The sequence below is a fragment of the Tachypleus tridentatus genome, chromosome 6 (genome assembly GCF_004210375.1).
Source record: "Tachypleus tridentatus isolate NWPU-2018 chromosome 6, ASM421037v1, whole genome shotgun sequence".
Taxonomy (NCBI): Eukaryota; Metazoa; Arthropoda; class Merostomata; order Xiphosura; family Limulidae; genus Tachypleus; species Tachypleus tridentatus.
Genome location: NC_134830.1, coordinates 98343882 through 98362587, shown reverse-complemented (window position 1 = coordinate 98362587; position 18706 = coordinate 98343882). Strand labels below are relative to the sequence as shown.

Genomic DNA, 18706 nt, shown 5'->3' with positions numbered 1-18706 from the left:
GGGGGGGAGAAAAGCTGACAAAATCTTGGTCTTCCTTGTTCACCAAAACTTGAGAGTACATGCTAGGACAGTCATCAGTTTGTTTAGAATGTTGTCTATTCATGGACTGATAATTTTGGTTCTAACCCCATTAATGTGATCAATAAATACACTACAGCAGTTCAGCAACTATAGTAATGACAACCTGAAACTTTGAGAGCATAACTCTGTATAGTGAAATAGGAGAGAAGAAAATCATAACTCTTCAAGAAAATTAACAAAACCTTACACAACAAATGTTACTGATCAAGAAAAGACGTTTCAATGTCTGAAAAACAATATAGTAAAAATTTTCATGCAAGTCAACCAAAACCAGAGCAAAAAGCATGTCTGTACAACAAAACTGCTAATCAAGAAGTTACTAAAGGTTGTAAGTTACAAAAGGGGTAGTGTGGCACTCCTATTGGCAGAGGGTTGCTGCATAATCATTTGCACATTAGTACGCACATATCTCACATTAACATCCATGAGGATAAGTGTGAGTATGAAGGCTAGTAGTGGGCAAACATTTGCACCGATAGATGGCAGTGTAAGTTGAGAAAGCTTTTTACAAGAAGCGGTTAGATGTCATGTCACATGTAACTGCTATGTTCTTTGAGCTAGTTTTAGAAGTAGGAGTTTGTTGTAAGAATCCCTTGTTCATTATAATGGTAATACAGCATTGAAGAGTGGACACACGTGGCAACAACATTCAGAAGCACTCTTGATATTATTCTCTCTCTTTTTAAAGAATACAAAAGCTCACAACTGTTTCTGAAAATACTACAGTAGTTTGCACTGTGGTAACAACATAAGCAATGTTAATCACCCATGTAGCACACTTTTAGCCACCCATGGTCCATGATATTACTGTAGGTACAATGAAACTATGCTTTCATATATACACTCAAGAAAAGTAGTTTCCAAACTTATCAGCTGCCATACAGCTGTTGTGTTATTACAATTTCATGGTATGCTGAAGGGATCAGTCAAATGCTATGTTTCAGAACTCTCGCATAATTTTCTTTTCTCTTAATATATATACAAGGACACATCAAGGATATTTACTGAATTTTTAAGGCTTCTATCTTATAGTTAAAAAGCCACAACCATTATAAGTTATAAGGTACTGATTTTTTGTGTGTGTTATTATTCTGTATTCTTATATGCATTACTTAACTAAATAAAAAAAAAATAGTGTAGTTATATGACTGACATAGAAAAATATGATTGAGCTTCACTTATGTTTGACAGCACAAAATCAGGTAATTACTGTATTTCATTTTTTTCATGTCTATACTTATTATAAAAGTAATTAAAATGTAAAGAAGTAGAAACTTGTCAGGTTAGATAAGATTATGTTAGGAAAGATAATGAAGAAAACAAAAATATAATATACGAACATCTCAGATATGGTAACATGAGATGCATATATACTGAGTGATTTACAACTTGTGTTAAGATCATTAGTTAGACATAGTTCATAGACCAATAAAATAATAAATTAAGCATAAATAGATGTATACTGTTATGAGTTTTAAGATAATAAGGATAAACAATTTTGGTTTCCTGCTACAATTTGTAACCATTCTGAAAAGAAAAAAGGGTCACTAATATTTAATTCCTAATTTTAATGGTGGTTATAAGGTCAATCAAGTTGACCAGATATATATAGTCATGGTAGAAAAAAAAGGTACAGTAATAATTTATCTGAAGAGAGAAAAAAGGTTGAGTTTTATAGAAGGTTTTTGGAGATTATGCAAAAAGAAATCTGAAATTTCTCAGAGGAAGAAAAGTATTTTTAACCTTAAAATGAAAATCATTTTGCACTTAGAGCAGTCAACATTGACTCCATGTAATAACAGATAAATTTTTAGTTGTAATACTCGACTGAAAATTCTGTTTTTTGTCTGCTAGTCTTGTAATGTTTACTGAAAGCTCATCAAATTTTATGAAGCTACTTGATGTACCTGCAGTTATAGTACTTATACCTTCATTGTTACACAGTGGCTACAAGATACTGTAAAATACAAGAGTCTGTTGCAAAAGTGTTAACTTATCTTCGACATGTTATTTTTGTGTAAAGATTGAGCCAAAGTTTATCATTTCTCAAGAAAATCCTATATAATTGCATCCAATGTTCCAGAACTGTAGCATTAATTAACTCTTTTGCATACTCACTGTGACTGTTCCAGCATTGTCCTTAAATAATTATACTTTCCATTAGTATTCTCTACAGATGACTGACATGAAGATAGCTGAACAGTTCCCATTTGGACAGAAGTTACATGTGACCCTTGCTGCTTCTTAAATGCTTCAAGTCTCTTTTCTGTCTGCTGTAGACGTTCTGTTAACTCCTGGATTTCAGCCCGTGCCTGAGACAAAGACTGTTCTACTTTCTGAACATAGGCAGCATCACTTTTGTGACTTGTCATACTCAGCAATGTTGCCATTTGATGCTATAACATGTAAGAAGATAGTGTGTTTTTTTTCACCATAAATGAACCAACCATGATACAACAAATTAAAATTAGTGAAATTATTCTTTTTAAGCTTTTATGCAATGTAAAAAATGTACACAAATATACTCAAATTAAGAATGATGTATCATCAGAATTGTTAAAGTATTTTGAAATAGTCTTTACATATACTTGCACTACTTCCTTCTGCAATATGCTGCTCATTCAGACTCTCTGCAGAAGAATCATAATTGGTGAGAAACTCTTTGAGTTTACTACTACTCCTACTAAGAACCTGGAATGGTAAGGGTTTCTCATGGCACACTTGAAAATCAAAGGTGGAAAATTTTGCATTGGGGAGACACAGGAGAAGTGCCCAGACACACTCAAACCTAACCACTGTAAAATCTAATTTGAAGAGCTAGAAAGCATAAGCCAGCAAAGAGAACAGAACTCTCCCAGTACTGACTTTTTCCATAACAGTTGATGGTAGGTACAATCTATATAGTGAAATATATATAATTTGCAATAAGCAAAAACAAGCCTAAACAAAAATGAAAAATGCTGCACCAAACAAAAAAATCCTCAGGGTACAGGCTATATTGTGGGATACTACATGTACCTGAGGCTTAGGAGGTGCCTGCAGAAGCAGGACTCACATTGCAGTTTACAGGCAGTGAAGAGTGATATAGATGTGGAATGTTATGGGCTGCAACATAATGAATTGTTACAAAATAGACCTTGATTACTGAGGATGTTGTCAGATCTGGATAGAAAAAATGGATTTAAACTGTAAGGACCTAATTTTGCCATCCTAACATTTTGTTACAAAAATAAAACTAATGGATGAAGTTGTTCAAAATCTGACAAGAACATTTCTAAAAGTATGTTGTTTCAGAAAAATAAAGTATCTTAATTTTTATACATTGTTATCTTTGAAATCTGAAGAAATTACAATATGATTTTCTTTTACAAGAAATAGCTAAAACACTTATATTTGTTTCAGATTTGAACCTCTTACTTTTATATTTTAGTTCATTATTTTAAAAAATTCTAAAAATGTTTTATTTTTCCACAAAATTAAAATTTTATCTGTTTTTATTTTTTAAAATTTCATACTGTCCCTAGGTTTTCATGAAATGTACAAGACCAAAAATATTTCTAACTAAACCCAAACAATAAGTGAATGTGTACTTTTTCATTCTGGAATAGAATTTCATATCTGTGTATACATAGATAAATACATAAATTTTAATCTTGCTTCATAAATATATTTATCTTTATTTCAAGCTTACCTTTATTTCAACCAACTGTGTTGATAAAACAGTGTGAAGTATTTGTACAATATTAATACTAAGTATTTAAAAATTTTTAAGAAATGGAATCTTATCTTCCATATAATATATGGCTTACAGAAATACAGCAGATCGGAGAATTTCATAAGTAACGTGGATCAGTGGGGTAGATTTTTCACACCGATGGGGAAGGGATGATTTTTGCAACCACTTATGTGAACTGTTCAATTTGCAAATTGGTAATCTCTGATTACGTGAACCTGAAAGCTGTAAACATGCAGTCACAGAGTAATCTTGTTGCCACAATACTTACTTGCATATATACTTAGGCCTACTGACTGATACTTACAAACTATCGCTTAGACTGAAAAGCTTAGAAGCATGCCTATATTAAAGATGTACATTTTGGCTACTGAAAAAGCCTACATCTAGGCCTAATTATGTAATTCAATTGATAAGAACACAAGAATCACAAGAACAAACACACAATTTGTAGGCTTATGATGCAATAACACAATTCAACAGACCAAACTGCAGGGGGGGATGATTGTATGCACCATACCCCCCACCTAAAATGAAAAGGGGATGTATCCCACTCATCCCCTCAGGATCTACGCCCCTGACGTGGACACTATCTAGCTAGCAACATTACCAAAAAGGAGGAGGAAAGCTCAAAACCCATCAAATGAGTTAGTTAGACATACATTCCAAGTCTTGACTCGAGAAACACTGAAATTAACTGTACAAATTCCAGCAACAAATAGATGCAATGAGCTTCAATAAAGCAGCAATTGTTTGGTTAATAATAAGTGGTGAAATATTTGTGAAAAGACCAAAGTTACATGATTTGTCTTTAATACTCTAAGATAATTGTCTCAGGTATTTACACCAAAGATATCAGATAATAATAACAAGTTAGTTCCATAAAAACTGATTAAGCAGTTATAGTTATGGTTTGATGGAAGATTTCAGTTGTATCAATTGAAATGGAATTATTATTTGCAATAGTAGATCTGTCAAACTTCTTGAAAAGTCGTAAAGAAATAGAAAAATGTGTTTCTGATCCCCCTTCCACTCTCTCCTACTTGAACTTGGTCTGTTTCAGTTGAAGACTGAAGGTCCTGACCAGTAGATCACAGCTATACTCCAGACTATACATGAAGTTTGTTGTACAAACTCCTTGATAGTGATGCTCTTTTTGATCTTTTCAAAGAGTGTTTCACTTAATATAATGTTTAATAATGTATTGTGCCTGAAAAGAGAAAAGTGAAAAATACTAACTGTGTTCAAAAAATAATAAGACTAATTATGGTTATAAATTGCTAATGAATATATCAGAAGAACTGTTAATACAGTTACTTAACGAACATTAAGACTAATAGACTGTCTCATATTATTTTTGTAGATTACATATCTAGTGTTGTGTCTATGTTAATGAACATAGTAGAAAGTTTAATTCATGAATATATTATTCAGAATGAAACGTTTGAGAGCTTGCACTTATAACTATTCCAAGTTAACCTTGGAATTTTTATATTAACGAATTGCTTTGCTGTTTATGAATAAAATCTATTTTATTGTCTCTGAGTAAGTTCTTTGTTATACTTATAAGTCTCTCAAGTTGATGTCTTATGTGCTTGGCTCATGAATGTATAATCTGGATTTAAATAAATTTGTAACTGGTGTAAAGTCAAACTAAAGATTACACCCTCAAGCTATTCTGTTACAAGTGATATAAACAGCATGAATTGTATTAAATTGCCATAATCATATCTCACATCTGTTCAGGGCATCTGTCTTCTCACTGACTTTAGCATGGACACATTTGAATATGACTGTAGACATGTTAGTAAATAAGTGCACATGTGCTATTATGTATACTGTACTCGAATACAATATTTTTTTATCTTTAAAACATGTTTATTTAAGCAAGTGCTCTTGTATATGGCTTCACAATACAATGTACAACTTTAACTACCAGTGCTAAACATACATTAGCACTGTGATTTTACAGCAGTTAAAAGATTAGTCTAAGTCACATTTTTCTTATTTTAACTGTCCAAAGGTAAGATTAACTTTGAAAATTGAAACTCATGCTCTCTTACGTATTTCCACCCCTTCTGCGGTAATTTACAGTGTATACATTCTGTTAAAGTGTCCTCCATTCTTCACATCTTTTCACAGCCAACATGCAGTCAAATCTATACAAGATCCTTAAGTGAATAATAATATAGATATTAGGAAAACGTCAGTCATATAGGAGCCTGTTGTCTACAGACCTAAGCACTTGAAATCTCATCTAAGGTAAGATGCAGGATATTCACAGATGGTATATTTCTTATTATGAATATTTAAACAGGATCCCTTTACTGGAATTAGTTTTGTACATATGCCACTAACATGTGGAATGATATCTTCCAATAAAGTGTTATGTCAGAAGTATTTACACTCTAAGGTATAAACAAAAGAAATTGTTTATACATACAAGTTATACTTACCACTTACACAAAATATTAATTTTGTTGCTTATAAAATATCTGGGATAAAAATGACTATTAAAGTATTTTTCTTTACAGTGTGAGCAGTGAAAAACTAAATTATATAACAGATGAATCTGACATAAGGTAAGATACGTTTTTATTTAAATCACGTGTTTTTCATAAAGTTTCACAAGTTTTTATCTTATGAGGAATAATCAAATGGAATTCATTAGTCTAACTTCATTGAAAGTTGTTTTCAGTGTATTTTGTGATTTTATATTTATACACATACATAAAAAACGTACATTGCACAATAAGATGTAAGAAACATTTACAAAGTTATAGACAAAATGAAGAAAAGTTCTTAAATGTACTAGTTCACCTTGGCTCTTACAAAATATTAATTCTTTGTGTATATCAAATTTCTTGGATAGTAATAATTAATAAACTATTTTACTCTACAGATAGAACATCATTTTGTATATTTTTATTAGATGAAGTTTTCCAAGACTTGTAAGGTAGATTATTTTCAATTTCTGAAACCGATATATTTTGTGAAACATATCTGTTTTTGTTACAAAGTGTTAGCGTCCAGGCATGATGGGTAAATATGGTTTAGATATTATTTAATACAATTATGTTTTAGAGAGTATGTGTACACTATGTATGCTGTTCCAACAAATTATACACGACAGGTGGAGTGTAACAATTAATACATTTTGTTTAGCCTGTCCAAATAATTTTAAGTACGAAAAACAATAAAACTAATTGTTAAGTGAATTTGGTAAAAGTATTCTTACAACTTTTATGACAAGGTTCAATAGATCAATTATATATGTATATCATGGCTTCATTATGTCAAATGAATATTAATAACACACTAAAAGTTTCCTAGATGACCCCAAATAAAGTTATAGATTATTCAAAAAAAGGAATCTGTCTGTGGACAGAGCACTAATTTTTTTCACTTTCTCTTCTGACGAGAAGCTTCTTTCTTCTAAGTCAGGAGAAGAAACTATAGCAGCAACAGTACAACCTGCAGAACCAGATTGCTGGATTCACTTTATTTGAGGAGCCTAACTTACAGTTACAGGAAGAAAACTTTTCTGTGAAGTTCTTAAAGATAAACAGCCCAAATTATTGAGAGAATTCACCCAAGGAGAGCCTTTTCTTCCATCAAGCAAGCAGTTGTCACTCTTTATTTTTTCCAACTGCTTTTTACTCTCAGTATTCTTACCAAACTTGCTGAAGAAACAAACAGATTTGCACACCAGTAATGGAACACCAAAATACTGATGTCAGAAAGAAAAGAAGAAATTTTATCTTTTATTGGTGTAACTACTGCTATTACAAATTACTGATCTAATGCTCCTTTTTATTTACCCTTATTTTCTATAATATCTTCTAGAAAAATATTCCTAACCACTGCTCACTTACTGTATTTCAATGACAAGACTAAGAATCTACCTAAAGTGACGCTATAAAGTCAGGCCTGTGCTAAATCATCTGCTAACAGCTTTTTCATCTCCTGAAAACCCTTCTAAGACCCTTTTTTTATCAAAGAAAAAAGCTGGGAACAAAGAACAGAATTTAATTTAAGCAATAGCTACTTAATAAGTCTACCAATTGGAAAATCAAATAATGAATTCTGGCATTGTGATTGAATGTTGTCTAAATTTTAAAGTGCACTATTAAAGACGTATTTGTACTTTTCAAGAGCTTTACTAACACAGATTTAATAAATGTGCTAGACTGACAAATTTATACTTCTCCAACTCTATTTGATAAGTTGCTTTAATTTGGCATTTATACCAGTAGTATATGTAGGAAGGACAAGGTCCAATTCAGGGATGGCCGAAACAACCACTGAAGTACAAGTATATTGCATAGAATATGGTGGTATCAAAACTGACACCTTAAAACCAGAATTGGTTAAACAATTTTCCACCAACTTTGAACACACCTAGATACTGTTTTGTGAAGAAAACAATAACAATAAAAAGGTTTAAATACTGCTCCTAGATGACAGAACAAGTGCTAAAGTGCAAAAAAAAAATTGAAAGAATATATTTCAGCCTTTGAAGGTGTTTCTTTGAAGTCTAAAACATATTTTGGATTTAATTTGTTAAAAAAAAATCAAAGCCCCTCAAGGTGGGGAAAAAAGTACACTGTAGTTATTTTGGTGTCCTTTGTAGGAATTGAATTTTGTTCCACTGATGTCAGACAGAAATCAACAATACTTCTAACTATACACTAATTAAAACCCTTTCAGGAATAAGATGAACCTGCCAATCAAATAACAGGCAGAAAGAGTGATAAATAGATTATAAACTACCAGGTAAAGAACTTAATTGAAACTTTTAATATCACATTTTTGTATTGGTTGAATAGTTTTTGTCCCTGCTTTACATAATTCTGGATTCACCATATTTAAATACACATACAAATGTTTTGAAAAAAAAATAAACAGGGGTTTAAAAAGAAAACATAATATAAAATTTCTCCAAGAGTAAAAAAGATAAAGAATTGGCATATACATCACCATCCTAAATAAAGAAGAGTATGTTTCAAATCAACCTCAGCTGAGGAAGTTACTAACATCTGTAGAACCTCTCAGTTTAATATACTACTCAGCATATTACCTGTCTGGAAACATATATAAACACAATACATGAACACTCAGTTTACGTACAGGTTCACAACAATTGCTATGCAATACAGTCCAACAGATGGCTAACTGACAAAGGGAGTATGCAATTAGAACACAAAGCAAGAAAGGATGTGTCTTGGAGAAAGTCTCTATACCTGATGATTGTAAAAATGTAACAATGACTATACCAAAACTAGCTACAATCATGCAAAACTGATCCAGTCTTTAAAACTGGACTACCAAGGTTTTAAAAAATATATACAAATATATAAACATTTGAATTCAAATCAAATGTCTAAGCAAATGTACAAGAACACAAATAATGTGCAAGAAATGATATATTCTCTCTAAGAAATCAAAATAATTGACCATGCACTGAAAAGACAAGAGCAAAAAATGGGAACTACTACAATCCCTGCCTAAAGCAAAACAGAAACTCAACATTGATATAAACTTTACCCTTATTTCTCAAATGATATAAGTGTTAAAAAAACAAAGAATTAAAAATACCTTCATTTTCTGAAGTTGTTTTAGATTAATTAGATATTTTTCTTCAGTGCTTTGATTTTTCACTCGTAATGAGATCAACTCTCTTTCTAAAGATTTTCGTTTGTCCTCCACTTCAGCAAATAAAGAGTTCCCACGGCGATTAACGTCAGTTTGCTGCAGTTTCGTAAACTCAATCTCAGCTTGTTTTTCTGCCAATTCTTCACTAGATTTCTAAAACATAGAGTAAAAGTTATTTAGTAATTTAATTTCTAAAAGTTTAGAATTAAAGTTTCAAGCATGTACTTACTTCTAAAATTCTTTCCTTGTTGAGTTATTTTCATGTTGCCATAACCAAGTTTCTTAATTGCAGCCACAATAAAAAAAAAAGAAAACAAAACATTCTCTAGTTGCAGAAAGATGGTTGGATATGTAATTCATTTCAATTGTAAAGATATAAAATTCAAATTATGCAGACCAGCCTCTGAAATATATAAAACCAGAATACTAACATTAAGACAAAAAAAGGAAATTGAGAGAGTAATAGAACTACCAGGTCACCCAAAACTTGGCTTTTTGGTGAGAATGTTAGAACCTAAACCATAACTAATGAAATAAGTGATAAGGAAGAGACAGAATAGTATACAGAACCACAATAAAGTAAATGAACTGGATTCATGGAGGAACACAGATGAGGACCAGCTTAACAAAAGGTTACACCAAATGAGAACCCAGAAAACATCATTCTTCTCAGCAGGGTACTTCACTGCCCTAGACACAATTTAACTGATATACAAAATGGAGTTAGGCAGCAAACATGTACCTGTGGAGTCATAACATTCTCAGGTGTGGTCAGAAGCAGTCAGTTCTGAGAGAAATGCTTTGTCATGTACTTGTAATGCAAAATACTTGGAAGAATAGATTAGTAACAATTAATAACTGGATATGCTACTGGGGCTAAGCTCTAATATCCATAATGGAAAAGGAGGACAAAGTCACAAAACCAAATTAATCAATAAACATGCAGGGAGAACTGAAAAGACTCAGGAATTCTCAACGATGGCTTCAACAATGAAGACTAAGGAATGTGAACAAGGTAAAAATAAAACATTAAGGTGTTCCTTTTCCCAGTGAAAGCAACAATACTTCACATGGAGGACAGCTGTCTTGTTTCAGATGTTTCAAATGCTATGCAAAGATATGTATGTCCAGATGGGTTAGGACTTGCTGAAACACATGCAAGTCCTACCGAGCAAGTTGGCTGAAGTGGAAGTTTTTGGCACAAAGAACCTTGGCTACCTGTGCTGAACAGTTGGTATTAACCCTTTTGAAATGGGCTTAGTGTAATATATGAGTTTGTCTATACATTTGCACACATTAAGTATTTGCACTACAACTTTTGATACAGCATGTGTATATTCACAAATTTGGTAGTTTTAGTAAAGACTACAAGTATTTTGTATACCAAAAATCTGATTTTTTAATGAAATATTTTTACTAAAAAATTTGTTTGTTAAAACAGTCTGTTTCATTAATACTCTGAGTGCAAAGTGATTTTATGCTACGATTAAAAACACTATTCTTCATCCGAAAACTCTCAAATATTATTTGCATAATCTGTAGAGCCTATTCAATACATTTCAAATGCTTGTTTTCAATAATACTTTATATTTTATGTTATTTTCTACACTTTAACTATGTGGGGTCTGTCACATGACCAACCTCGTAAACATCATAAATATTCGGAAATAAACAAAAATTATAATTTTTTTGTGCTGAAATGACTACATATTATAAGACAAAAATAAAGGTTCAGGTAGCTTAAGTTTCATAATACTATATATTTACATACATATTTATTATTTTTTATACATTGACCTCTCAGTCATGCCTAACTAACATAACATAGCTTGCATTGACATGGTGCATGTGCACTCAAATCACATTTCTCGTAATATAAAACTGATCTTTAGTGTTCCCTCTCTTGGCTGTGTGTTAGTGGACAAATATTTTGTAATATACAGTCATATTTCAATTATTATATATTATATGTACGTATATAGATTATTGCTATTTAGAAATGAATTATTAAACTTATTATTTTTTAATACAGAACAATAAATCAAGAAGCAAACAATTATTTCTTGTTACTACAACCTTCGTTCTCAGTTGCTGCTACACATAGGTTGTTAAGCATTTTAAAATTCTGCACCTGGAGAATATCAAAAATGTGTTTAGGTTAACCAGAAATTATAAATAACTACACTGATACCACAAAATTTGACTTTAATTTATTGAGCTTAGAAACTAAGATGTATTTGGATTTAAAAATATATAAAAACTTTGGGAAGATTAACAACAACAATTTCCTGGTTGAAATCTTAGATCTAAAGAACATTGTAGCATTTTCAAAGATGAAAATGCTGGGGAAAATATCTCTGTGGACATTCTATATTGTTGATTGGTTATTCACATTTCATATATTGAAATAAGTGTATATAAGGGACCATTTCCAAAAATGGAAAAAGGTGAATAGAGCCCACTTCATTTGATTCAGTACATGAGTCATATCTCACCAAAAATAAAAAAGATACAAGGTTCTAATTTTACATTCCAGCTTCATAATATTAGTAATTTGAGTTCCTAATTTGTCCAAAACTATATACTTAGTATTCTAACATCATAAACACCTAATTTTAAATGGTGCTGTATTCAACATATCAGGTGACTCACTGAAATCTATATTTGGATGTGTTCTTTCAGTATTTACTTTTAAATTCAGAAATTACCTCATGTATAATATTAAAGTTCAAATTGTAATCTACAGTGTAATCCCAAACTTATGGACATAAATTCATCAAATGGTAGTTCAATAAAATTTTGAATGCAAGTAAACAAACATGATGACGCTGCCTCTGACGTGACCCATCATGAAAGGGTCAATATTGAAACATAAAGAAACAAATGTGAAATATATCCAAAAGTAGAATGAATAACTAAAACAATACACTAAAAGAGCACAATATGTTTCTTATAATATGGTTGAAAAATCAAATTGAATTCAAAAGGTCAACGGCCCACAAAAAGCTAAAACATGATCAATCTGGACAGTGGCACATCATTAACATTGATACTGTCTATTGTCAAAGGTCAACTCTTAGAAAAAAAAGATGTCTAAAATAGTGCTGATGCTGACAGTCATAGTAACACATAAGTAAAATATAGAAAATTGTGATTTAAGTATCACAAAAGCCACAAATTTCAGATCTATTTCCTGTAGAAGAAAACAATGTGTCACAAAACTTTGGACAATGTTTAGCCTAGACACAACTTTCTCCTTCCAATATTTATTGAAACTAGACAGCCAAATAGTAACAGAAGGATTTATTTGGAAAAACTTGTTTTAGGTTGCTTACTCCAAATCGATTGCAAACTTGCTCGAAGCTGCATATTAATGATAGGCCTGTAGTGCACAGAAGGGACAGACAGGGGTGTGAAAACACCAGAGCAGACAGCTTTATGCATCAGGTGCATACCCACACATAATAACATGGTCAAGGATCCAGAAAAACATAATAGTCATAAATAATAAAAAGAAGAAGGATAGTTATTTCTGAAAATGCAAAACAACTGAATGAACATTAGCTATCAACAAAGTCTTGGTAGAATTGACCGACCACATTATCTTTGTACTCATTTAAAATTGTTATAGCTTTTGTACTACTAACTAATACATGCATCTTAATAAAATCTGGCAGCCTTTTAGTAAATATTACAAGTAAACATTCAAAGTACCTCTTCAACAAATTGTCATGATAGATCTTGGTCTTCACAACCACTTTCACTTTATAGTCCATTCTGTTGATCACTTTCCCTACTTCAAAAGGTCCTTTCCGTAGCAGTGCATGCTGTTGTCTGTTGGTAGTAGAAATAAAAGCTGTGTGACATTCAAATGTTGATCCTTGACCTTCTTGTCATGGAAGTAATTCTTACTACCTTTAAATGCCTACAAACACTCCTGAGCACGTTGAAAGGTCTTTTTAAGTTGGTTACTGAGTCTAACATATACTGGTACAAGTTCCTTACTTCTGACTTTTCTTCTCCTGTCAACAGTTCTTTCAGTATCTGCATTAGACCTCATACTGTTCTTCTGTACAGCAACTTGAAGGATGAAAAACCTGTACTTGCTTCTGGGGCTTCTTGATAAAGCAAATAACACTGCCTATAGGTATTTGTCTCAGTCATATAGTCTCTCCAAGCACATCTTCTTCAGCATGCTGTTTAAGACTCCATACACTCTCACAAATTCCATTACATCTAGGGTTGTATGGGATGGCAAAGAGTTGCCTAGTGCTGATGAGTCTGAACACCTCTTGCATCAGTTCAGAAGTAAACTGGGTCTCCCTGTTGTTTCCAACTTCTTGGGGAAAGCCTACTCTGTACAACACTTCAAGGAGGGTTTCTGCTACTATCTCTGTCTTTGGCAGTGCTATGGCTTCTACTTAACATATGATCTAGTCAACTACTTCTAGCACATACTGGTTTCTTTTGTCAGAAACTAACTGGTGGTCTGATCAAGTCCACAGTTACTCTGCTGAATAACTCTTCTATGGTAAAAGTGGAACAATAAGGAAAACCCTAAGCAATGAAACTTTGATCCTGGTTACTGCCTTAAAAAGAGAGACAAAAATGAAGAAGTTCCCCAAGACTGACACAAGGCATCCACTGCCAAAGAATATGATTTTAGAACTGGATATCAGTAGTAAAAGATGATGTTTGAACAATGTAGCAAAGGCATCAATCATTGAGCAACCATCTGAAAAACTATTACAAAAACCACAGTGAAGATCCATTTTGCAGAGAGAAGTTGACAATCTTAAAAAAAATAGTCTGTCAAATTTTTACTTCACTAGGAATGTGCCAGAATGAAAGGGGAACAAGTTAAGAATGAAGAGAAAGTAATGAAATTACAGCTGAGGAAAGGCTACAAGAACAAGAACTATCACAGAAGTAAGGTCCCAAGAGAAGTAAACAAATGTTGATATTGATAAACAAATTTGTAGCAGTAATAAATATAGTACACAGTGATCAATTTTAATAGGATGACTGTTAACAAAAAAAAATCTGAATTATGATGAATATGCATAGCTTATAAACATCTTCCTGATATGGGGGCAATAGGTCACATGTAAGGTGGGATGACAAACAATACTGGGTAATTTGACAAATGGTGTCAAAAACAATCAGAACCTTATACCAGTGTTTACTGATGGCATGAGTATGGTTCAACAAAGAACGGTTTTCAAGCTTCAAAGATTAGTTTGATTGTTTTTAATTTGTTTGTAAACTGAATCATTAAACAGATACAAAAACTAATATCATAAACTTTATAAAATCTTACAATATTAAATTTTAGAAACATTTCTATAAACAAAAATAAGAAGTGCATAAATCTATGTGAAAAAAATGTTTCTTAGAAATTAACTGATAAACTAATGACCTAATAATTCTGTGTCAATATAGAAAAATCAATTTAAATTACTCCTTCAAAATGATTTATCATAATTTATTTTTGTTTGTTGTTGAGCATAAAGCTATACAATGAGTTATTTGTGCTGTCCTCACCATAAATATCAAAATCCATGTTTTAGCAGTGTGAGCCTGCAAACTTATAACTGTATCATATATGTTAAATGGATAGTCCATAAATGATTAAAAGGCTTCAGAGCTTACCAGGATTTTTGGTTGTTTTTTTCATACAAATAAATATACATTTCATAAGATGAATCAGTGTTTTGTTCTGTATAAAAAGTTAAAAGTTTGTTAAGAATACCTGAAATGAAAAATATTAAGAGTGAGAACAATTCTTGATTTCAAAAGCTCACCTGTAAAGCTGCAAAATAAGAAGCAATTTCCTGGTTTTTCTCCACAACATCTTGTTTAGCTGTCTCATACATCATCAACAAAGTCTGTTCCCTTTTTTTTGCACTCTCTAGGTCTCCTGCTGTACTAGCAACAACTTGTTCTAAGCTTTGCTAAAAATAAATACAAGGTTAAGAATTTCTCCTGAATACACTCTTTACTAAATGTAAAAGTAGTTAGCATAATGCATTATAGTAGTTGAAACAGATATGAAACAGGATATTGAAACTTAATGCACTGTTTGAGTTTCAATGTTATTAAGTTTGCTTGTTAATTCTAGACATTTCTATGGTCAATTAAGCATATGCAGCAGCTACAGACACTAAAAGATTACAAAATTTTGGTAGTGTTTTGTATATGTATGATCATATATCTCTTCAGGAGACAGGTAGAGAAAACAAACAGTGATGGTATGACCCAAGGAAATATGGATGCCTAATGCCTCCAAGGAAGTGGAAGTCATCAAAATAGAGCCCATTTGCAATAGTAAGAGAGTGTTGTTCAGTGGTGGCATTAATTTTTATGCTGAAAAGTGTGCTGACACTCAAAACACAGTGCTGAGGGACTCCAAGTTCTTCTAGGAAAGAACAAAAGAATGTTGAACCCACACAAACTTGGAATCATCTACTCATTAAAAAATTGTTAATAAAAATGAGCAAATAGCCACATAATCCAAATAAGTGGAGGTCTCACAAAATGTGATACCTCCAAGTAATATCATAAGCTTTCTCAAGATGACAAAATATTGATACAAGATGTTGTCATTTGAAAAATGTTTCTCTGATCAAAGTTTCAAGTTGAATCAGATGGTCCATGGTGAAGAGCTATCATCAGAACCCACACTGGGTGGGCAAGAGGAGGTTGTTTGATTCAAAAAACCAAATAAGATGAGCATTAACCATTCTCTCTAAGGTCTTACAGAAACAGTTTGTCAAAGCAATTGAATGATAGTTTGAAGGAATCTTGGGATCCTTTTCAAGCTTAGAGAAAGGCAAGACAATAGCTTGGCACCATGCATCAGGAAAAACATTATCCTGCTAGATCTGGTTAAGAACAACCAGAAGAGCAGCAAGAGAAGTAGGATATAAATGGCATATCATTTCGTAGTGTATATCATCAGGTCCGACCAATGTATTGCCAGACCAATGAAGGGCCAGTTTGAGTTCCACCAGTGTAAAGGGGAGATCATAGTCATAGAGACAATCAGCCCAAAAGGAAAGAGATGATTGCTCTGCCCGAGTTTTGATGGTTAAGAAGGTGGAGGATGAGGCAGAAGTGCTAGATACGTGGCACAAGTTTTCACAGAGAGTATTGCCGATGCTCCAGGCATCAGCTACTTCCTGGTTATCAGAGAGTAAGATCAAAAGAGGACAGAATTATACTGTTCACTGAATTTTTTAGTCTTGTCCTATATGACTTTGGAACTGGTCGTAGAAGAGATGTTGGTTATGAATTGAATCCAAGATTCCTTTTGGCTTTGACGTCTTACTTGCCGAGCATGTGCACAGGCCAATTGGAACGCGATGCTGTTCAAGAATGTGGGATATCTATGAAGGTTTCCCAGGCCTGTATTCGAGTCTTCTGTGCCATGTGGCAGGCAGGATTCTACCACAGACAAGGAGATATCATGGAAAATATATATGCCTGGATAATATAGTCAGTTACTGTTACCATACAATTGTCTATCAATGACTTACAGACTATAGCAGGAGCGGTTTTGTGATAGTAGTAAAGAGGGCCAGTTGGCTTGATCCAGCTTCCACCAGGGCACACGGGTCAGTTGGCATAGACCACAGCCAGTCTTTCTCAAAATGAAAGGAAAATTATTACTGCCTCATGGGTTACTGTCAACCCTCCATGAAAAGTGGGAGAATAGTGAAGGGAAGCAAACCGAGAGATCAATAGTAGTAAAAGACTTACTACGTGCATGAAAATAAGTATAAAAACCAGTACTGAAGAGAGAAAGGTTGTGATCCAAGAGCATACACTCTACAGAGTGATCCCTCCCATCAATATCAGCACCTCACCAAAGGGAAGTATGTCTAATAAAGTCTCCCGGGATTAAAAAGGGAGATGACAACTGTTCAACGAGAGCATCAAGGTCTGATTGATCATAGGTCTCTTCATGAAACCGGTAGAGAGGACAAAGAGTGATGCTATGACCCAAGAAAATTTGGATGGCTAATGCCTCCAAGAATGTGTTGAGTGGCAAAGAGAGAGTGGGGACATGCTGATCAATCAACAGTGCTACCCCTCCATGCACTCATCCATTACACAGCCTGTCATTTCTCTACAAAGAAAACTGCCAAAAGGTGACTGTATTGGGAAGTTTAAGAAATGTTTCCTGTAAGGAAAGACATACAGAATGATAAGAATCAATCAGAGCTTTGATGTCATCCAGATCAGAACATAAACCTCAACAGTTCCAATGTATCAAAGTGGCCATTTTTATTTATGTGAAGGCAGATTGGGTGAAGAGCCCTTCTGTTTTTGACCACATCTCTTTTCTTTATTCGAGGGAGGTCTATCAACCTCCATGGATCCTGCTCTGGTTTGATTGAATAGGGCTCTGTTGTTGAAAAAAGATTCCAGTGACTGAGGGATGTGGACAAATGATCATTTTACATCTCATGACCAGGGATGTACCCAAGAAAATGCATGTATTGAGAACCAAAGGAAATAGATCTGGGGATTTGCTAGAATGAATGGTAGAGACAGAGGTGTGTGTGATTCATCAACTTCCTTAACCATGAAGGTTAAAAAAATTTTTTAAATAGTTTGAGAAGGATTCTTTCGGAGGCACAGAGAGATCCATCTGCACTCCTACTGTAGCACTGAAATGAAGTGCAGCAGCATATATCCAAGGTGAAGTGGTGAACAATAACGTTTGAGTCTCAGGAAAGAAATGTTTTGAATGATTTTCAAACAATGTACCTCTTTTTCCTCTACCCACCTAGAACAAAAGCAGGATAGGCATCGTGGTCCTTGCCACTGCAATGAGCACACTTCAACAAAACCACAACATGATGTCTTCGAGTGACCAAACTGCTGACACTTGAAACATCGGAGAGGGTTCAGAATATATGACCATACCTTGCAAATAAGATAACCTGCCTTGATGGTGGCAGGTGGGCATGGTGACATAAACGTAAAAATTAGGACATTAGTCGGCATCATAATTCCATCTTTGCTAGTGGAGATACACCACACTGCAGAAACTGCTTGGGTGGAGAAGCCAGCAAGGATCTCTAACTTGGTAATGTTCTTCAAATCCCTTTCAACAATAACTCCTCGTGACAAATTCAAAGTAGTATGAGGAGTAACCTCAATGGGTAAATCCCCAATGGCCTTCGAATGCAAGAGAAGTTCACTGTGTTTAGGAGTGAATGTTTCCAC

At 33.3% G+C, this 18706-nt stretch overlaps 1 protein-coding gene and 1 long non-coding RNA gene across 3 annotated transcripts in view; one reads left to right on the top strand and one right to left on the bottom strand.

Moving 5' to 3' along the window:
* LOC143253147 (uncharacterized) overlaps nucleotides 1-9419 on the top strand; it is a 32763-nt gene extending 23344 nt beyond the window's left edge. Inside the window, exons 2-3 of the long non-coding RNA XR_013029404.1 lie at nucleotides 6349-6396; nucleotides 7240-9419. This is a non-coding gene — a long non-coding RNA (uncharacterized LOC143253147). The remainder of the gene's footprint in view (nucleotides 1-6348; nucleotides 6397-7239) is intronic.
* LOC143253146 (protein Spindly-B-like) overlaps nucleotides 1-18706 on the bottom strand; it is a 68795-nt gene that overhangs the window by 15331 nt on the left and 34758 nt on the right. For both annotated transcript variants that reach the window (XM_076506487.1, XM_076506486.1), the window contains exons 5-7: nucleotides 15274-15423; nucleotides 9413-9622; nucleotides 2200-2477 (exon numbers count right to left, since the gene is read on the bottom strand). In XM_076506487.1, the coding sequence (XP_076362602.1) occupies nucleotides 2200-2477; nucleotides 9413-9622; nucleotides 15274-15423 (638 nt within the window). The remainder of the gene's footprint in view (nucleotides 1-2199; nucleotides 2478-9412; nucleotides 9623-15273; nucleotides 15424-18706) is intronic.